The 22,351-nt window shown below is 39.3% G+C and overlaps 1 protein-coding gene across 2 annotated transcripts; it reads right to left on the reverse strand.

The window, feature by feature from the left end:
• Window positions 1-140: 140 nt before the first annotated feature.
• Window positions 141-20,553, reverse strand: FBXL3 (F-box and leucine rich repeat protein 3). 2 transcript variants are annotated; one of them, XM_068526559.1, is made up of 5 exons: window positions 20,186-20,553; window positions 15,636-15,987; window positions 12,882-13,004; window positions 9,204-9,375; window positions 141-2,602 (listed from the first exon to the last, which is right to left on the reverse strand). In XM_068526559.1, the coding sequence occupies exons 2-5, from the start codon at window positions 15,984-15,986 to the stop codon at window positions 1,959-1,961; spliced, it is 1,290 nt and encodes a 429-aa protein (XP_068382660.1). In that variant the 5' UTR covers window position 15,987; window positions 20,186-20,553; the 3' UTR covers window positions 141-1,958. The 2 variants fall into 2 exon arrangements, with proteins under 2 accessions (XP_068382660.1, XP_068382659.1); XM_068526558.1 differs by lacking the exon at window positions 20,186-20,553 and adding an exon at window positions 18,863-20,043.
• Between the last annotated feature and the right edge of the window lie 1,798 nt (window positions 20,554-22,351).

Raw genomic sequence — 22,351 nt, forward strand, 5'->3', positions numbered from 1 at the left:
GTAAGTTTAACTTGTTTTAAAGTCAAATAAGTACATTTGTTAGGGTCGTTTTAAAAAATAATACAACAGCATTAGTCACTATCTTTATTCTAAAATTGATAAAAGCATTTAACATATACTTTGTAAACAAATTAAGTGCTATGCATTTTGCTTAAGAAGTGACTTAAAGTTTTTCAAGCATTATATAATTCAATTTGTGCAGAAAGTAAATTTCCAAATAAAGCTTTGGTTAGTAGAACTGATTACATACTGTCAAATCCATTTTCCAAAGTTGTTCAAAGAAAAAAGCTTCATCCACTAACACAGGTATGTCTTGTACAAAGTTTTTCACTGTTTAGTAAGAGGGATGAATATTACAATAATTGCTTTTGATTTCCATGTCTGGACCAGCCTTTTTTCTTCTCATTTATGTGCTCAGAATACCATCACTTTTGAAAGCATAAATTATGCAGAAAATCACCTTTTTACTTGATTCTTAGGAAGGTAATCTATTTAAAAAATAGATTAGACCCGTAAGACTGTTAGCTTCCATATCTACCAAGATGCTTTCTAAGTTTCAAGCACTAATATATCCCACTGGGGGTAAATCACTTCTAATTTCCCTTAGGAGGGTAATATCTACTAGCACTAGGGCTCAGAATCGAGTTTATATAATATCTAAAAAAAAACTAAATATAGCCCCAAACTTAATATTTTTACAGTTTCTACAACGTATGGATTACCTTTATTCATATGAAAGTAATAAAAATGCTGCCTAACTTAAATAATACATCAGTTTAACCAAATTAACAATCACAAAACTGCAGACATTTTTCTATTAAAATTTTCCAGTCCACTGAGCAATATGTACTCAAAAATATGATTACGAACTTAAATATATGCTCTTTTAAATTTACTGTTTATGCTGAACTGTACATTGGTGCTTTTATGATTTTTGAAAATTATACTTACATAACTATATAATTCCAAAATGTAAAAATAAACCATCACTAAAATTCACTGGAGACTAATATTCTTTCATGGAAACAACTTATAAACATTTTAAAGTTCTACCTTTAATTATTTCAATTGGGCTTTTTAAAATAGATAAACTTCTCATTTCAATTATTGTGTAATACTTCAAAACTAGTTTAAACAAAGATAAACCCAAGAAGAACTCGTATAAGCATTCCTTACTTTACGTATGATGCCCCAAGTGCCACATACATAGTAATGTATCACAGAAAAGAATATATATGGTTTAGCAGATTATAGAGCAATCCTAAAAGTTTATACAAAGCTAAAACTGCCTCCCTTCTAGTCCACTCATTTTCTTTTAATTTGATCTTGGCTCTATTTATTATCTTTCTATAATAACCACTGTGTGACATTTATCAGTTTTTTTAAGTGTTCCAATTAATTGTACATACTTCTTTAAACAGCTTTGTAACATTTTAGAACATTCAACCAAACTTTTTCATTAGATACAATATATCCTACATTTTTCTCACAAAATGCTCACTTTCCTGAGCTATATTAAACACCTTATAACAGGTGTATGTATAACTGAAGACCCTAAAATGTCAAGTTTACATTTTTAAAAAATGCATAGAGAACATAACATTTTGGAAAACCTATTAGTACTCACTTATTAGATATTACAATATATATGTTTTGTTTCCTTCAGACTGTAAAATGTTTAATCTTTATTACTGGTTATTACTTTCAGATCTGAATCACTTTTTTAATTTTCTGAGATTTAACTGCTATTAGGCTAAAGAAATAGATGAAGTTTTCTGACCAAAACTGGTCCATGAGTCTTCCAAAAAACAATCCTTATATACTCAATGAAGATATCAAATTTCTGCGCCACAAAATAGTAGAATTATATCAGACCTACGGGAGATAAACTTTTATTATAATACGATATGCTTAAAATTAAGGTGCTATTATTCATCATGCCCTATGTCATCTTGTCTTTACCAAGTGGGCATCATGTCTGGAAACCACACTCTACCAAGATGCTTAGACACTTCCCAGTGAATCTGCTCCAAACTATACTTTTGGTCAGGAATTAATACTTCTTCCATAATGGATAACTGAGACAGGCGGCCACCACACATCTTCACAAACTCAACGAAGGCACTGCATGAGACTTCGCATTCCCCTAGTCCAATAGCCGACAGATTTTTGCAACGTTCTGCAATGCGAATTAACTCTTCATCAAGTGGCCGTAATCCATTAGCACACACTACTAGCTCAACTAGTCTAGGGCATGTCATTCCCACACGGCCAAGCACATCTTTGCTTACTGATCTCCCAAAGTAAAGATGGGTGGCAGGTATTTCATACCGAAAGAACGGATCAAATTCCTCTTCATATAAAAAAAAATACATTACTAAGTTCACTTTGGGTGAATGTCTGATGAAAGCATCCCAGCTGCTCTTCTGAATAGCATGGAAGTGTGTCTGTCCAGGATTCTCACTGACCACGTCAATGCGCAAATGTTCTAATCGAACGTGTTTTTCAGAAGATAGAGCAAGCAGCAACTCATCGCTTAGCAAGTGGTAGTTCAGGGCCAGTTCACGTAAGCCATGACACCGATCCGCCACACAAAGGACACCTTGGAAGAAAGAAGACCCAATTATTTATAAAGTTTTCTACAAGTCCACCATCTCCAATAATTTGATCAAGTACATGGCCTACAATAAAATTTTACCACGCTTCACTTACCACAGAGCTATACAATTTAAAATCTAGTTGTACTGACTAAACCAGCAGGAAGTCACACACATTTAAAAATCTATTACCAATTCTGTCCATAAGAAAATGAGACCAATTCTAAATCCGATACCTTAAAAGAAATGAAGCTCACTTACCAACTCAGAAAAATCATAAATTATTCACTATCATTTAAAAATATACCATGACTAAATAAGACTTATCCCAGTAATGCAGTGTCATATTTTTTAAAAAACTGATGACTAACACTAAGTTTATAGGTTAAGCAAGAAAAATCACATGATCAGTGTGACAGAGGCTAAAAGACATTTTTTTGAAATTCAAAATCTAATCTTAATGAAAAAAAATAAGGTAAAACCAGATAAAATGTGATTTATGTAACTAAATAAGACATTTGAAAAATTAAAAAAAAAAGATTTCCATCAAATGAGCAAAGAGTTTAACTGCTAATAATAATGTTAACAAGCCTGTCAAATTTCTAAGAAAAAAATACCGAGATATCAACTAGATAGATGAATCAAAAGATAACTGCTCAATTCACATTAATGGAAATATACATTATGAGTTTTAAAGCTCTAACGTTCTCAGAAAGCAATTCCTTATATGGTTCCTTATACTTCGGGCACTATGCTTCAAAACTGCCCAAAACCCCTAGCGCAGGAGCAGGTTTTACCAAAGGTCAGTATCTGATCTCCAAAGTGGTCTAGTGTAAGAACTCTGCCCCAAACAGACACACCCTGATACTACTTGATAAATGACCCACTCAAACTATTTCTTTTCTGTGTTTAGAAACAAGGATAGGAACAACAAAACAGACATCGTATTATCTACTATTTATCGTACAAGTATGATATGTTAGGTTCTAGATATGTTATCCCACAAATACTCAAAAAAAATCTAGAAAAATAAGTGTCTTTTCTAGTTTGAAGTTGAGTCAGCTAGCTAAAGATAGCAAAGCTGGAATTCAAACACAGACTGAGTGACTCTTAAGTGCATGTGTTCACCTACTGCCTAAGAAGTAACAAGACAGAGGTCACCAATAAGCCAAAGCTTTATACAGCTGTGGGAGGAGAATATATGCAACAGAATCAATGACGTGATAAACTGAATCACCAGTTTAAGACAGTCACCAGAAGAGGGAGTAAAAGACATCTGTGCTTCACTATTCAGCCACTGCAAAATTTCTCTTCTCCACAAGGTATGGATATACTTTGAAATAAACCCTGATCACCCAAGGTAACCTGGACACATCTCTGTTCTTCGCAATCTCATAAAGCCTGATATAAAAAAAATAAACACATGGGAAATGGCAACCAAAGACGCAAATAAAAGAAACTTTGAGGTATCATTTAATAACTACTAAAACAGTTGTGGCAGGCATAATTCTAAAAGTTGTCCTCAAGATTCCATGCCCTAACCTCCAGAACCTGGGAATGTGATAAGATGATCACTCCCAAGATTTTTGTTATGCTATAGACAGCACAGTTAGCTTTAAAGTATGATTAGCCAGGCGATCCTAACCTAATCACATGAGCCCTATAAACGCAGTTTTCTCTGGCTGGTTGCAGAAGAGGAAGTCAGATTCAGAGCTTCTCTAGCGAGAAGCCTGCTGAGCCATGCCTCTAGCTCTGACCTAAAGAACTAGGATGCTAATAAATGGGTGATGGTTAAAGCTACTAAATTTGTAGCTGTTGGTTATGCAGCAGTAGAAAACACACAGTTACAAGTGCTTAAATACTTAACACGAAATAGTGACAAAGATAAAACCGGTAAACTATTACAACTCAATAATACAAAGACAAGTAACCTAATTAAAACATAGGCAAAGAATCTGAATAGACATCTCTCCAAGGAAGATATACCAGTGATCAATAAGCACATGAAAAGACATCTGAGTCTTCAAGAACATACAAATCAAAACCACAAGATACCAGTTTACATTCACTGGGACGGCTATAATCAAAAAGACAAATAAGTGTTGATGAGGATGTGAAAAAGTTGGAGCCCTCGAACACTGCTAGTGGAAATGTAAAATGATGCAGCTGCTTTGGAAAACAGTCTAGCAGTTCCTCAAATGGTTAAACAGAGTTACTACATGATTCCGCAATTCTAATCCTTGTTATACACCCAAGAGAAATTAAAGTGTCCACACAAAAACTTGCATATAAATTTTCATAGCATTATTCATAATCGTCAAAAGGTAGAAACAACCCAAATATTCATCAACTGATCAACAGAAAAATGTGGTATTATCCATAAATGGAATATTATTTGGCAATAAGAAGAAAAGAAATACTGATACATGCTACAACATGGATGAACCTTGAAAACATCACACTAAGTGAAAGAAGCCAGTCACAAAGGACCACATACGATTCCATTTACATGAAATGTCCAAAATAGGTACATCTACAGAGACAGTAGATTAGTGATTGCGTAGGGCTGGTTGGAATGAGGGTTTTGGGGGGTGACAGCTAAGAGGTACATGGGACCTTTTGGGGATAGTAAAAGTGTTCTGAAATTCACTGTAGTGATGGATGCACTACTCTGTCAATACACTAAAAGTCAATACACTGTAAACTGTATGATATATGAATTATATCTCAGTAAAGCTGTTACAAAACTGGTACAGAAATCCATTGGTGGTGGTGTATAAACTCATACAACTCATGTTGGAAAAAAACACAGCAAGAAGCACTAAAAAAATCTAAACCCTTTGACCTAGCTCTTCCACTTCTTAATAATTTGTCCAAAAGAAGAAATTAACAGAAGCAAACTATATGCTAAAGTAGTTCATTTTTTAAATCACAGCAAATAGTAGAAACAAGTTAAGTGTTCAACTGTAAAAAGAACTATGAGGCAAATGTTGGCCTATCAACAAGACGGAAAACTAAGTAGCTAAATGTTTTGTTAGTTCAGCTGATAATTAATGAGTGTCTTATATGTTAACAACTGGTGCTAGGATGGTAAAGAGTCAACAGAAACAAGACATCCTTATCCTAACAGAAGCCAGCAGATAATTAAACAAGAATGCTCTGGGAGTCACAGCAAGGAAATCAGGGAAGAATTTCCAGAACTAACACAGACCTACAGAATTTAGAAGGATCAAGCTAGGGCAAAAGGCGAGCAGAGAAGGAAAGAGAACAGTATTTCTGTGCGAATACTCAGACATGGACGAAAACACAAGCACTGTAAGAAATGAAGGGAGCTCAACATACAGTATGTAAGTAAGAGAATATCTTAAAGGCCGAAATCCAATAGACAGGCAAGAACCAGATCATATGGGACCTTGTCAGCCTCAGTAAGGAGTCTGGATCTTACCTAAAGCATAGTGAGAAGTTTTGAAGGGAATTGGAGGGAAAAAAATCAGATTTATATGTTAGAAAGATTACTCTGGCTATACCATGGAAATCAAATTAGAGAAGAGCAAGGCTGCAAGTTAGGAAATCAGTTAAGAGGGTACTCACAAAGATTACAGGGCTAGATTAGAGTGGACATGAAGAAAGGTAGAGTGTATTAGTTTCAGCTGCTTAACAGAATACCACAGACTGGGTGGCTTAAACCATAAACATTTATTTCTCACAGTTCTGGAGGCTGGAAGTCCAAGATCGGGTGCCAGCAAGGTTGGGTTCTGGTGAGAGCCAGAACTCTTTCTGGCTTCTTGCTGTGTCTTCACATGGCAGAAAGAGAGATCAGATCATCTTTCCTATCCCTTCTTAGAAGGGCACTAATCCCATTTATGAGGATTTCTCCCTTATGACCTAAATACCTCCCAACCCACTTTCAAACACTGGGGAGTAGGGCTTCAACATGTGAACTGGGGCAGTGGGTGAGGGGTGGAGGAGAACAACACCAACATTCAGTAAATAGCATAGAGATTCAAAGCATGTATCAGTGATGGAGTCACTAGACCTCAGTGACTAAAGGGATGTAGAAAGTAAGGGTAGAAGAAATCAAGAATATCTGTTCGGTCCCTGGCAACCAAACAAGCAGTACCATTCACTGAGACAGTAAAAAGGGAGAAGCAAGAGATTTCAATAGGGGGAAAAGGAAGTTCATTATCTGACGTACCAGTGAGACATTCTAGAGGCACTAGGCCATCAGCAGCTCAACACATAGATCTGGAGTTCCAGAAACACTAAAAGTAGGAGGTGTTAACATATAGAACATAACTGAAGCCATTGATGAAGATGACACAGCCCAGAGTTTACAGAATAAAACAATAAAGGGCCCAGTACAGAACACAGTGAAACACCAAAATTTAAGGAATGAAAAGAGAAACTATCAGAGGAAACACAGTAGGAACAATCAGAGAGGAAGGAGGAAAATCAAGTCACTACTGTCAAATGGTGCTTACAGGTCCAGTAATAAGACAATTATAAGGACTATATGAAATGGGAAAAATGTTTTGATAAAAATTGAACTGAGGGCTTCCCTGGTGGTGCAGTGGGGGAGAATCCGCCTGCCAATGCAGGGGACACGGGTTCGAGCCCTGGTCCGGGAGGATCCCACATGCCGCAGAGCAACTAAGCCCGTGCGCCACAACTACTGAGCCTGCGCTGTAGAGTCTGTGAGCCGCAACTGCTGAGGTCACACGCCTAGAGCCCGTGCTCCGCAACAGGAGAAGCCACCGCAGTAAGAGGCCCGCGCACCGCAACGGACAGTGGACCCCGTTCGCCGCAACTGGAGAAAGCCCGCGCACAGCAACGAAGACCCAACACGGCCAAAAATAAATAAATAAAGTAAATAAATTAAAAAAAAAAAAAAATTGAACTGAAAAACTGTTCAGTGAAGAAAAAGGCATAGAAAATTGCCCTTAATTACAACTTAGAGAAAGAAACTATCTAAATATACAAAATATGGATGGAAAAAAAAATACACAAGTGTTAAATTTTAAATTAAATCCTGTGTTTATACTCTTAAATTAAAAAGTATTACAGGTGCTCTTTCTCTTCCCTTCCCAACAACTAATCCAAACGCCATTAAAGCTCAGTAAGACCAAGCAAGCTTATACTATATTATGAGCATTGATATGTATATTTAATAAAAATAAATGAGCATGAGATGTACCAGGATAAAGAGAATAATGAGCTCAGTTTCACAGAGGAACCAGAGACCCAAAGGTTCTCATACAGGGTGGTAAGCGCTACAAGCTATGTTGAGAATGCTATGGAAACAGCAAGTGGGGCTTCTAAACCAGACGGGAGGAGGAAGAAACTGGAACAGCTGAACTAAATTTTGAAGGCTGGACTGGAGTTAGCCAGGTGAAGAAGTGAAAAAAAAATTTTTTTAGAGGCATTCTCCAAGGTACAGTGTACTGACCACACACACATACAAAGAACTGTTGTTACACAGGGCTCATATAAAAGCTACACGTGAGTAAAACGCAAACAAGATTAAAGAGAGAGGTGGGGGTCAGGATACAAAGATTTTTGTACACTATGAAGCTATGAAGTATAGCCCATACTCTCATAGGAACCTATATACGGCAGACAGTAAAATGTGACCAAGGTCACATAAGGAGCTGCCAATGCCCAATCTTCTTAACTTCTGTTTTATTTGGATTATCACCTTCAATGATAATCTAGAAGCGGCAGAAAAAGATAGGAAAACACTGCAACAGACCTCACCATTCCCATCACCAGACTCTCCGTGTGGGAGACATGGGAGGATAGAAAGTAATCTCCATCCAAGAGGGAATCATTTTCTTGGGGGAAGGCCAGGCTTTAGTTATGGCAACAAGGTGGGAGGTGTTCTGTAAAGAGATCAAAACAGGTTTTCCAAAGTAACACAGCCAAAGGGTTGGGAGAGATGTCAACATTTGGAGGGCCAAGTCAGGAATGAAGCATCAGACTAACACAAAGTGTAGGTTTATAACTGCTTTACAATACAAACCATTTGGAATTTAAATGCTCTCGAAGTGAATAATCTAGTAATGCTTAGTCTATACAAGAAAAGCTGGAAAGAGCTTTAATAATGCTACTCCTCCATTTGATGCACTCTCAGCTCTAAAACTCAACTTAGGTGAAGGACTATTTTGCAAAATGTAAGGCGATAACTTCAGCACAACTCCTCTCCCTCTACATAGTGAGACAAAAAGCAACTGTGAGATTTCTCTGACTCAAAACCTACTCTGTTAGCGCAACCACGATTAGAGAAAATTCTCCTTTACCTAAAGGGCCATCTCAGGCTGACCTCGCAGTGTCCTTTCCTTTTATTTTTTTAATTTATCCATTTTCTAGCACAGGTTGGACACACGTTGCCAAATAAAAAGATTAGAAAATAAGTTGAAAGTAAGTGTCTAAGCTAGGAATGCTACAGAATTTATGCTATTGTATTATAACAATAAAAGTATTTTTATGCAATAGGGAGGAAATAATCATATGAACTCACCTTCAAGGTTAATGATCGTAATTCTCCTTAATTTGATAAACACATCAATACATTTTACTAAAATATTATCTGGCAAAAGCCACACAGACCTGCTGGAGAGACGTGAGGACAGCTGCTCATTTTTAGCAACTTGAGTGTATCACTGTTGTTGGCCACTAGTACTTTGAGGGATGGATCATCTACTGGGGTGTCATCTATCTTAAGGGAGGACAAGGATTTGGAGTTTACAAACACAACCGTCAGTGCAGAGATAAAGTGAGGCTGAAAAACAAAAAAATTAAAACTGTTTCAATTTTTACAAATGAGAATTGCGGGGTTTTCATATAATAACACACATAGTTCATGTGAACCCTAACATATTTCACGACTGTTTTGGGGTAGCAGCCCCTCACTCTGTTGTGGGAATATGGTAAAAAAGAGAGGTGACTTCCCACCATCTTTGAGAACGACCTTTTTACGTGGGGGGGGGAAACGATTTCAAACCTCAGGATGGGTGTCTCTGAATCACGACAGTCACTGCTAAGTAAAAAGAGGAACTCTGGAACCCAGAATGAGAATACCTCTCAGACACTTCACATCACCGTATCTGGAAACCCTACTCCAGGGTATTCTAACACTGAACTGCATTCTTTCTTGGTGATGGTAATGACCGCTAAAATAGTTAATAACTATTAGCAAAATCATCAAAAATTAAAACAATCATCGTACAAGCTATGAAAGACTTATTTGGAATATGGAAGCTCATACAAAATTTGATTCTAAAATAATAAAAATCATAACTAAATAAAATTCCAAGCTTAAAACTCCTTTAGGGACTTCCCTGGTGGTCCAGTGGCTAAGACCCTGTGCTCCCAATGCAGGGGGCCCAGGTTTGATCCCGGGTCAGGGAACTAGATCCCACATGCCGCAACTAAGAGTTTGCATGCCGCAACTAAAGATCCTGTGTGCCGCAGCTAAGGGCTGGAGCAGCCAAATAAATAAATAAATAAATAAATTTTAAAGCTCCTTTAAATATGCTAAATTATCTACCGTTATCTATATATATAATATTCTGTTGGACACAGAATCTGACCTAAAGAAACCATTGTAGGAAACAGGAATTAAAGCACAAAGTATGGGACTCTAGATCAGAGCTAATAAGCCATAACCAATGGACTCACTACAGCAGTGAAACGGATGAGGGCAGGCTAATAGCCAAGAAAGTACAATGAAACATTATCTTCTTGGTCACATTCCCTAAATTACTTTTTTCCTACTGTGATTAAATAACTACTTAAATTTTGATTAAGTATCTGTTTAACAACTTAAATGTTAACATCTTTCTCCTAATATTTCCATATCAAATTCAACTACATCTGTATTAGTATATGCGTGACTCCATCACTGCCTTCTTTTTCCCATTTCCCTCAGAGTTATCTCTGGTCAAATGCAGTTCTTTCACGTTCCCTTCAGTTCTCCCAGGATTTCCAAGATATAGCAACAGCCTATTTCAATATTCTACGAAAGCCATAATAGGAAAAGAAAGAAAAACAGCATAAACATCCTAGGCCCATTTAATAAGGAAGGAAGAGTCCCAGATGCACCCATAGTTCCCAAAACCAAAATGACTGCATGTAAGTATAATACTAGTATTAGATATGTATAATGATCATCCTGAGTAATAAAAAAAGAAGGAAATTATGTTCAACATACCTTTTACTATGGTATCTTTTACATACTGTATGTGTACTTGTTTTTTAACTACAATATGTATACAGAAAAATCAATTCAAAATATTTCATTTCCCATATGAAGCTTGAACAAGGCACTACTATACCACATAACTCAGTGCTTCTTAGAGGGCCATGAACCATCTTAATCAGAACGACCTGGACTGCTCTTAGAAAAAGGAAATTTTGAAGAAGGATACCCAAAATTTAGAAGTTCCTCAGATGATTTTTATGCATATTAAGTTTGAGAACCACAGTGATTGAACTCCTATACTTAGAACCTTAAAATGTTGACATGAACAGACTCTTGCTGATTTCCCTTATGTTACACATGAGGAAAACAATTTATCTCAAATGTAGGAATTTAATGAACCTTTTAAAAAATCAATTAAGACTGAAATCAACTGGTGATACATTTGTTACTAATATTCCATTGAACAGCCTGGGTTATAATATAAATTCAATTTAGTAATACAGACGTACCTCGGAGATAGTGCAGGAATTGGTTCCAGACTACCACAATAAAGCGACTGTTAAAATAAAGCTAGTCACACAAGTTTTCTAGTTTCCCACTTCATATAAAAGTAATGTTTACACTACACTGTAGTCTATTAAGTATGCAATAGCATTATATTTAAAAACACAATGTATATACATTAAAAAATACTTTATTGGGGCTTCCCTGGTGGCACAGTGGTTGAGAGTCTGCCTGCCAATGCAGGGGATACAGGTTCGAGCCCTGGTCTGGGAGGATCCCACATGCCGCGGAGCGACTAGGCCCGTGAGCCGCAGTTGCTGAGCCTGCGCGTCTGGAGCCTGTGCTCCGCAACAAGAGAGGCCGCGACAGTGAGAGGCCCGCGCACCGCGATGAAGAGCGGCCCCCGCTTGCCACAACTAGAGAAAGCCCTCGCACAGAAATAAATAAAGCATGACACAAATTAAAAAAAAAAATAGCAAGTTCTATAAAAAAAAAAATACATTATTGCTAAAATATGCTAATCATCACCTGAGGCTTCAGCAAGTTGTCATCTTTTTGCAATAGTAACGTCAAAGATCACTGATCACAGATCACCATAACAAGTAAAACAATAATGAAAAAGTCTGAAATACTGCAAGAATTACCAAAATGTGACACAGAGACATGAGGTGAGCAAATGCTGTTGGAAAAATGGTGCCAAGTGACTTGCCTGACTCGCCACAAACCTTCAATTTGTAAAAACTGCATTATTTGTGAAGTGCTGCAATAAAGTGAAGTGCAATAAAAGGAGGTATATTTCTTCCTGAATCATCCTAGTAAATTAAACAATTAGGTGTTTAAAGGGGTGTCTATATTTTAGTTTGTGGCGTATTCTGATAAAGTCGTACAGATTACTGCTGGATACTAACCTAACTGAACATGAGCTAACACACACAGGGATTTTATCAGTTGCCTTTCTAAAAATGCACACTTCTTATTTTTCTATTTTAAGAGAATAGTTATTAGAGAAAGAGACTATCTCAAATTACATACAGGATCATGTTAAACATATATATGAATATAAAATTTATATAAATATAAATTTCACCAAAAAAGTTTTCTTTAAATAAAATCTGTAAATTAATCTAAGCTGTACTTATACTAACTCTGCTCAAGAACAAATCTTTACACACTTACCAGAAGATTTTCTAAGCGAGCTCTATCTGCTCTTAATACTGACACTGTCTATTTTTCTTTGATTATAATCTCACCAATCTGCTCTGAAAGTCCAAAAGGGAGCATCTGTATGTCTCTTTTTTTCTAACACGCTTATTTCTCAGTTTTACCTAGTCTCTTTCAGTGCTTCCTATAGAATCCTCTGCAAATTCACTCACTCTTTAACATTACCCATAAAGAAACACAAAGTTTAAAAAAAAGGAAAAGTGCTCTCAAAAAAAAATCATAATACTTAACATTCTAAATAGTAACTGGTTTTCCATTCTACATACCACTTTTCTTACATTCTCATTATCAGTACAAGAAATGGGTAGGGTTTCACTGGATTTCTCAGTAAAAGCTAATAAAACAAAACCAGCAGATACCTTTGGTAAATCCATAAAGCTTGGCCGAGCAGTTGAAATAAGTCCAAGTGTTTTTAAAGAGCAATTCACAAGTTGTGATAATATATCACAAGCTGCTTCAGCTGATTCTTTGCTGCTGTCCACCTGGGAAAAGAAAACATCCTTTACACATGAATATGGTCGCATTTCTCCGTGCATATTTTAACTTTACAAAAGCCAGAAATACAGTTATTAGTTTACTGCATTATAATTTAAAGAATTAATATTTATCCTTTCAATCACCTACCCTCACATACAATGTCAACCTTCTCTGAATCTCCCTGAAAAATTGTAAGGGCAACTGTCAAGACTTAACTTTCACTATGATAAGATATCTATTTAATGTTAAAAAGACTTGGCTTTTAAGTTGATTTATTCCAAACGGACTATATAACATAATGGAAATATGAACTTACAATCTTTGAAAAATAATTATATATTTGGCAGTGGATCAGATCATACATGTAAATACAGTGGCTATGGTACACATGCTTCAAAACAAACTGAATGAATATTTACTCAGAAGGTTCCAGTGAATCACAACCTGGGATTTACCATTAATGTTATTAATTGAAAGATGAATGTAAAGTAAAATGAGGGCCTCCAACTAGTCAAGCATGAAAATCTGAACCAAATGAGAAGTGGCTGCTCCCATGCACTCTTCCGCATAGACATTTCCTCGGGGAAGGGAAATGTGGCCAAAAAACTCCTTAAGGTATAAGAAGGAGCTCTTCTATCAAAAAGGAAGCTGTTCCCTGGGCTAAAAAGCATCTTAATTAAAAGTAATATTCCTTTAATTTCCAGATTGACGTACATTACCTTAACCCAAAAATGTCCTGAAGAGCTCATTGTAAAACTGATATACCAATTTACATTACACAGTTTCAGAACTATTTTCAATCCCACCCTTCGGCTAAGTTTCTCTACACCAGCGGTTCTTTTGAGAACTGCTGTGGATCTGGACCAGCAGCGTCATCTGGGGGCTTGTTAGAAATGCACATTCTCACACCCAATCCAGACTATCCGGATCAGTAACGGAGCACTGGAACCCAGCAATCTTTGTCTTAGTAAGCACTCCAGGCATTTCTGATGCACATAAAATTTGAGAACCACTGTTCTACACTAGTAACTCTGACTATAAGACTCTGGCCTGGGCTTCCCTGGTGGTGCAGTGGTTAAGAATCCACCTACCAATGCAGGGGACACGGGTTCGATCCCTGGTCCGGGAAGATCCCACATGCCGTGGAGCAACTAGGACCGTGCACCACAACTACTGAGCCTGTGCTCGAGAGCCCATGAGCCACAACTGCTGAGCCCACGTGCCGCGGCTGCTGAAGCCCACGCGCCTAGAGCCCGTGCTCCACAGCGAGAGAAGCCACCGCAACGAGAAGCCCGCACACCGCAACGAAGAGTGGCCCCCGCTCAACGCAACTAGAGAAAGCCCCGCGCGCAGCAACAAAGACCCAACACGGCCAAAAATAAATAAATAAAATAAATAAATTAAAAAAAAAAAAAGACTCTGGTCTATGGTCAGTGATGAATTAAACACAAATATTATCAGGAGGGCTCAGAAGAATCGTGGGATGTGGCTCTTTCTACAAATCAGAAATTTCCTCAGAAAAATAAACAATCCCTAATAAAAATGTTTAAACTTGTAGGACAAATGGTTTTGTGAAGGTTACACATGTTGGATAAGCTGAATTGTGTCACAGGTTAACAATGACCCAGCCAATCCACTGGATGGAACTGGTCTTCAGACCTAGGAGATTAATGTATTATACCCATCTTTTTATAGGATTTACCATAAGAACACTTTTAGACAACTCAAAGATGACTGAAACTGAGGGGAAGGCTCTTCAGGTTTCCTCATGGGCAGGCGGAGAGGGACAACACATAAGGAGTCCCTGGATTTTTGTTTGTTCTATCCTCCCACTATTCCCCCACCCTTGCCCTCAGTTAGGGTTGCAACATAACATCCAGGACATCCAATTGAGTAAGTACTAAGTATGTCCCAAATAATGCAAGGGATACTTACACTAAAAATTATCCATTGATTATCTGAAATTCAAATTTAACTAGGCATCCCCTATTTTTATTTGCTAAATCTAGCAATCCTACACTCGGTGGCCTAAGTGCCTTTGTGCGTTTTTCTGGAAAGACAGCCATAATACACCCAACCATTCCCAACACCAGGTCTCTCTCCTCTTGTGACACATATGGGAGAATAAACAGGTAATCCCCATCTTAAAAGGAATGACAGTCTTGGAAGCAGACAAGACTTTAGTTTTGGCAAGGACCTCTGGGTTAAGAACCATTGCTATATATGGGTTTAACGTGACCTGTTTAACAACAGCTGCATATGGCAAATCAGGTATTCATGTGTTACTTTTCAACAATAATTATCAGGTGTACTACGGATTTAGTGAACATACCCACATTTCATTATTCAACCCCAAAACAAAACGCTACAAGCCTCTGTACTCATACAAACCACTATGATTCCTTAAACTATTCTGGACATCTCAAAAAGCCACCCCTCTTCATTTATCTCATCACTGCCTGATTTCCAGTATGTCCCTGCTGGCAATGAAAAGAAACAAACAGTTCTCTCTGGCATTCTTCCAGACACAAAACAAAACAGTTCTCTCTGGCATTCTTCCAGTTCTCTCTGGCATTCTTAGGACACAAAAGCCACTAAATATGCTTTATTTTTAAAAGAAGGATTTAAAGTATTACCTTGAAGCTGACATATTGTAGATGGTTTGAATGTCTTTTAATAATCTGTTTGATCAGCTCTGGATGTGTTGCTTTCAAATAAGATGTAGCTGGCTGATTCAGTTCAAATTCAAAACATCTCCACAAGTCAGGCATGTGAAATACCTGGTTCCAGTTGCGGCAAACTTGTGAAGCATGAGCCCGGTCAAGAAGAGGCAAATACTTAAACACTTGGAGAATAATGTCCTGAAGGAGATTACCCCAATCACAAGTCTGAGAATGCTCATTTGTAGTCCTCAGTTTCTTGGATTTCTCTGCAGTACCTTCTTCTGATGAATTATGGTCACTATCTCTTCCTCCTCCTCGTTTCATCCTATTCAGAAAAAATGCACCATTTTTTTAATACTTAAGTTCTCAATAGAAATAAATCCAAAATTCATTCTTCTGTCACTGAGATGTGTATACATGTGCTTACAAATACCAACAGAAACATGCAGGAAGAACTGGATCAGTAATTCAAGGAGAAGAATGTCAAAACAAAATATAATGAAAAACGCCAGCAGAGACCAACTGTCGTTTTACAAACTTATGTCTTTGGCAGGTGCTTTTAAACATTTGTACTGTACTACCTGGGGGGAGAAGTTGATCATAATTTTGAAGCTAAACCAAGAATTTATATTTCAAAAGTTGCAGTCAACTAGAAGGAATATAAAAGAGAACCTACAGTGACACTTTCTCAAGATTTCTTAAAAGTCATCTAAGGATACCTACTATATTTGAATTCCGGAATTCATGGCCGAGTCCCAGGAACCTCCAGAGAAGACCTGAATTAAGTAATCAACAGATCTCGCCACACTGGGTAGCCTGTGATATGCGTTACTGCCAGACCCAATCTCTGCTTAAAATGAGCAAACTCATCCCCACTGTGCATATTTGGTCTGGAATGTGGCTGCTTCTTCCAACACATCACTGGCTGTTGCAATGTTTTATCCAAGTTGTATTTCTGAATGAGAGTTAAGTGTTTATTCTATCTGTTTGTACGACCTTCATTCCATTTGATTTTTTGAAAGTAGTTTTGTTGTTGTTGTGTAAAATAGTAGTACGGTTAAAGAGAATGGGTTCCGGAATCAAGCTCCCTGGTTTAATTCCTGGCTCTGCCTCTCACCGGTTATGTGGCCTTGAACAAATTACTTGACTTTCCTGTGCTTCAGTTTGTGAAATGGGAATAACAGAAATACACAGGGTTCTTGTTAGGAATTAAACAGTTATTAGGGCTTTTGAAAGGAGATATCGATGATTGCTGAACTCAGGTATAGGAAAGCAGTCTAGTCTTAAGGACATTAAAGTGCAACACAAGTAGAAACAGAGGTTACCAACCAGAAGGCAAAGAATGATCCTAGATTTGTTTTAAAATGAAGTGTGTATGAGAGAGAGTATGAGAACGCAAGCTTATGTATGAGAAACATACATTAGAAGTAGATTACCACAATATAGTAACTATAATAGTGAGATTATATAATATTATAATAGTGGGACAATAATAGTGGTGGGATTACAGGTGATTTTTTTTTTTTGCCAGTATGCTTCCCTATATTTTACACGTTTCTTTTAATGTCAATGGATTACACTGTAATCAGATAAAAGGTCTCATTTTGATTTATTTGGAAAAATAAACATTGCAGGCTCTAACTAAATGGGGGTAACTGCAGACCACTCACTGGTATCCCTATTTAGTTTAGAGCCTGCAATACTTTTGTCTCTAGAGAGCAGTTCTGGCAGGGTATGGTTTGGATTTAGAGTCACAACTTTTTCACAAAGGATGGCTTGTAGCTCCAGCTCCCTTCTTCTGGCACATCAGCATGTAAGAATTCTGACTCTTGTGTGGGACAAATGTACACAAGCATGGCTCTTAACCAAATATGTCTCTGCAGACTCTCTCTCTAGTAGCTAGCTAAAATTGTGAAGGAGGATTAGGGGCTGGAGGAACATGGCAGAGGACCCTGGCTTTCACGCTATGAAAATCAGCCCAGGAGGTCTTAGTACATGTGCAGTAAACCACCTATTCCTCGTTACTCCTACTCCCAACTCTAAGTTAAGTAAATTAAATGATGTATATAATATTGTGCAGGGGGAGAGGAAGGGAGAAAACAGAATGACAGAGGTGATAGCAAGAGGGTAGTTTTATAGAAGACTAAAACTTACATCTGAATCTAAGAATACATTTTTAAAATGTGTTTAGAGAAAAGGCAGTATAATCTACAATGTCATCTTTAATATTAAAAAAAAGTCTCTCCTAGGAATAATTCTCACTAGAGGTTGAGATGACACTGTCATTATGACCCATTTTTCTGCTTTAACTTACCCTGAAGGCTTACTTTAATTTTAGCATATAAAATCTGGGTCAAAGAACAGAGTTTGCTACTCAGGGCTTATAATTTCTCTACTGACTACCTAAAACTACTCAGAATTCTGAGTAGAATCTCTGAGATACAGAGATTCAAAAAATAATGAAGTTATCTTTATAATTTCTACTCCTTATTATACAATGTTGATCTATTTCTGGAGAAAAGTCTTCTAAAACCAGAACTATTCAACTTAAAGACAGAATGATTCATTTTACTTTAAAGTATATGGACATATAAACAAAAATAAAATGACAGCCTTTTTTACACAATTATCTTTGCCGATCCTAACAAATACCTTCTTTTGTCTGTTGCAGCCTTGTTTTAAATAAAGTATATTTCAATACCTTTCCAAGTTGAGGGGAGAAAAAAGTTGACATATTAAAAAGAAGTATGCAACACTGAGGAAAAGTATCTCTTGGTCTAGATATATAAGACTATATGATCACCAAAGTATATTTTAAGTACTTACTCGTCTATGACTAGCTGAACTAGTCTGTAAACTGTCATATATGACTGTAATATGTCAGAATTACAGTATATTAAGCAATAGAAAAAATGTAAGACCAAATGCCAATATGAATGTCTGTATTATCCTCATTTATGCATAAAAATGTGAGCTCATAGTGGGCACCTAAGAAAAAATTTTAATGTCTAATTTTTTTCCACGATGATCTCATTTATTCATGCAAAAATTTACATTGCTTTCAAAAGTATTTTATTAAATCTATTTACACATGAAGCTCTGCTATACAGAAAGTTAAACAATTGAGAGCATCCACCAGTCTGCAAAGAATTTACTTCAATGGATTATTTAGCTCTTACTTTTAGTCAAAGTGAAAATACCTCTCACACTTGAACAGGAGTGCAGAGGAGAAGCTGGATGATCAACATCTTAGATTTTGCAGGGCACCCGAACTAGGCCTCTTCATGACTCGGGCAGTTCAGTTCAAACTGTAACCTTCCAAGGCCCCAAATAATCGATGCAACTTAGGCCACTAAAAGCATCTGGTGAGGGACTTACACCGCTACGAAGCATCAAAAAGCAAACTAATGAGGAAAGACTCCAGCCTCGTTGAGCAGCACAGGGAGTTGTGCAATTTACTCTTCACATTTCCATACACTCTGAAGGGAGCAGTCCACTTGCCCATCAGATGAAGAGTAGCAGAAGAAAACACATAGCCGTGTGCCCCTCGTTGTATTATTTTTAGTACATTGCGCTGGTAGTAATTTTAAAAGCCCATTTGTAGTTGGCTCTAAAAAGCCTGTTTGGGGCAACACATCTTTCCATTTATGTTCTTTGACTAATATCACAATTAATATGCATTCTTTGGCTGGAACACAAGACTAAAACAGCGCAAAGAGCTTAACTCAGGACCAGATGGTATCAGAGAGTGTGGTGGAGAGAATCTGCTCAGCGATCATCTGTAGATACTACAAGTTGATGGCGTTTTTATAAAGATCTCAGGAGTAGAGGAAGACGACTCTAATTAAAAGACCTGGGCCGTTCGATTGGACATGATCAGCAACAAAATAGTTCACCTCTTAGCTTGGAGATACAGGCCAATCATTTAACAGGCTGTTTTCCTGATCCCTGTCCGCAACCCCCCCTGAAAGGGGTGCTCTTGCTCAAAGCAGGCGCGAAGCTGCTCATCACAAGTTGACCAACTTTTCCACGTGGCTACGCGCGGCCCGGGCGTCCTCTCCTCCCGCGCCACCTCCACGGATTGGCTTTCCCTGACATTTCTGCTGCGCCCTACCCCGGGCAGTCTGTTTTGACATCTTAATGCCTCTCATTTCTCAAGCTGCAAGCACGGCCGTAGCCGACACCGGGAGGAGCCCGGCAGAGCGCAAGCTCAACGGTGTCGGTCACCAGCCCCCGCCGAGGGTTAACAAAGCCGGGCAACAAGCTCGGCGGTGTCGCGGGGAGGCTGCAGGCCGCCGCCGCGAACGCACCACGCCTTGTTGACATGTTTTGAAGCAGGCTCGGCGGGGAAATGCCCCGGAACAGGGTCCGCGGTCCGAGCGCCGCGCCGCGCCCCGCGCTCCCGAGGAGCGGCGCGCGCGCACCCGGGGCCCCGCGCCCCACGGCCCGCCCCGCCGCCCGCCCAAGTCGGCGACCCTCCCCGGTCCCGCCTTCGCCCCGGGGCTCGGGCCCTCCGCCGTTACCTGCTGCCGGGGGCGGCTTCCCCCACACTCCACCCCGGGCTCCGGGGGCGGCTTGGCTCGCGGCTCTCACATGAGGCCCCGCGCCTTGCGCTCCCGCCGCCGCGGCCCCCCGCGCTCCACCCGCATCCGAGGCGCTGGTCCCGGGGCGGGCGCCAACGCGGCTCCGCCTTTGCGGCTCTGGCTGCCCAGGGAGAAGCCGCCCTTCTCAGTCCCGCGCCGTCCGCGTCCTTCTCCCAGGTTCTCTCGTCGCCGCTCGAGAGACGCCTTCAGCGAGCCGCAGCCACCGTATAGGTCCCCTACGCCGCGGACCAGACACCGAGTCCAAAATGGCGCCCGGGCTCGCGGCCCCGCGCTTCCCCCGGCGCGTCTCCGCTGAGGGGGGCGGGCGCGTCTCCGCCGCGGCGCGTCCGCGGAGGGCGAGGCGGGGGGCGGGAGGAGGCCGCGCCCACGCGGGAGCGCGCGCCGCCCCGCGCGGCTGGGGGCCTCAGTCGCTTGGTTCAGGCTGGAGGGCCTGCAGCTTTTCTCCCGAAGATGTGACTGCGGCTTTTCGGGGTTTCTCGTCTTGAAACCGAAGGTGGGAGGGCTGGAGCCAGCTAGATGCCTAAGAGACTCTCTGCGGTGGAAACTGGAAGTTTAGGGCGGTGGAGCAGCGAGAAGAAAGAAGGGCGAGTCTCTGGAGCCGGCTGTAACCCAGCAGCTGGTTCGGGCCGAAGGATAAACAGTAGCTGCTGCAGCGGACACACCTCCGCGCGCGAGGCGGGAACTCCGACGGCCACACCTGCGCCGCGTAACCCGACGGGGTAAAATACAGCTTGTAATAATACGCACCATATAGACCGTGACAGGTATAGCATAATAATATGCATCATGTATGCATAAGGTGTCTTTTAAAACTGCGGGGAATTAAAGCAGAATGGTGACAGTGTTAACGCTGGGATTACAGGTGATTTTTTAAAAATCGCCTTTATGAAGTAGACTCCTGAAGTTTGTAAGTTGCTTTCTGAAACACAGTGAGGAAAGTGTAAGGGAGTAGATGGCTATTTAAAAGAAAACTCCGGTGAAGCCTTTTGTAAGTAGAGGCATCTTTATATAACTGCTACCTGGTTAGCTTGTTTTAAAAGTTTGGATTTTGGGGATACTGGGTTTTCTTAAAGTTAGAACTGTCCTTAGGTGCAAAATCATAACTTGAATCATGCAGCTTCCCTCCCTCAAAAATAAAAAGAAAGTAATTTTTCATCCAAACATAGATGTCTTTTCAAGGATCTGACCCATGTGTAAGAGACTGGAAGGCAGTGAAGCCCAGGCAGCCCTCCACAAAACTGAGCTAGGAAGCCATGTGTCAAATGACAGCAAGATTCAACGCGGCAAGATGCCACTGTTCTTCGTTAGGGCCTGGCTCTCTGATCATCAGGTCACAAGGAACAAAGTCTCCAGCAACATAATAATGTGTACCTGCACTGCAACACTTTTTAGGTTCCTCCATGACTGGATGCTGAAGGACAATAGGAAGACAGGCCGTGATAATTATAAGAGGAAGAAAAAACAAGTCAAATACCAGCCCATTTATTTAAAGCTAGGTTAACAGAATAAATGATCAGCAAAACACATTAAACCAAATCAGCAAACATAACTAGTATATATTACATCACAGTAAAATTTTCACACTCTAATTATAGTCCCCTTTTAATTCCTCATTACAGTCTATCCTCTCCCTAAAGAAGGCAAGCATGGGATCTTGGCACACCTTACCTATCTAATGCTTCCTTTTCTTTCCTGTTTTTGTTATTGAAAGATTTTATTTTACATTTTTGAAAAAAGCAACTTGTGCTTATTTTAAAATCATGCAATACCTATTTAAGTTTACCCATTGTGTTAGTCAGTATCAGTCTGGAGGGAAGGGAGAGGGTGGCGGTGGAGGAGTGTGGTCCAACAGCGAAGAATATTTTGTTACCAGCCCTGTTGGACAGGGTTGCCAGAATTGCCAGTGCAGAGATTAAGAAAATTTTTCTTGTATGATAATGAAAATACCATATATATCAGAAGTTGTGAAAAACATCTATGCTAACTCTTAGAGTGAAATTCATAATTTTAAATATAGTTACTCAGAAACAAGTACAATTCAACAAAAGCCAAATATTTAACTCAATAAATCAAAAGAAAAAGCAA

The sequence above is a fragment of the Eschrichtius robustus genome, chromosome 18, assembly GCF_028021215.1.
Source record: "Eschrichtius robustus isolate mEscRob2 chromosome 18, mEscRob2.pri, whole genome shotgun sequence".
Taxonomy (NCBI): domain Eukaryota; kingdom Metazoa; phylum Chordata; class Mammalia; order Artiodactyla; family Eschrichtiidae; genus Eschrichtius; species Eschrichtius robustus.

Bases quoted from the DNA above. Each gene is read 5' to 3' on its own strand.
- FBXL3 (XM_068526559.1), bottom strand. From the start codon at position 15,986: ATGAAACGAGGAGGAGGAAGAGATAGTGACCATAATTCATCAGAAGAA. The intron at 13,005-15,635 runs GTAATACTTTAA...TTCTTTTCCCAG, and splicing joins TACAATATGTCAGCTTCAAG to GTGGACAGCAGCAAAGAATC. The intron at 2,603-9,203 runs GTCTGTGTGGCT...CTTTCTTCCAAG, and splicing joins TCCTCACGTCTCTCCAGCAG to GTGTCCTTTGTGTGGCGGAT.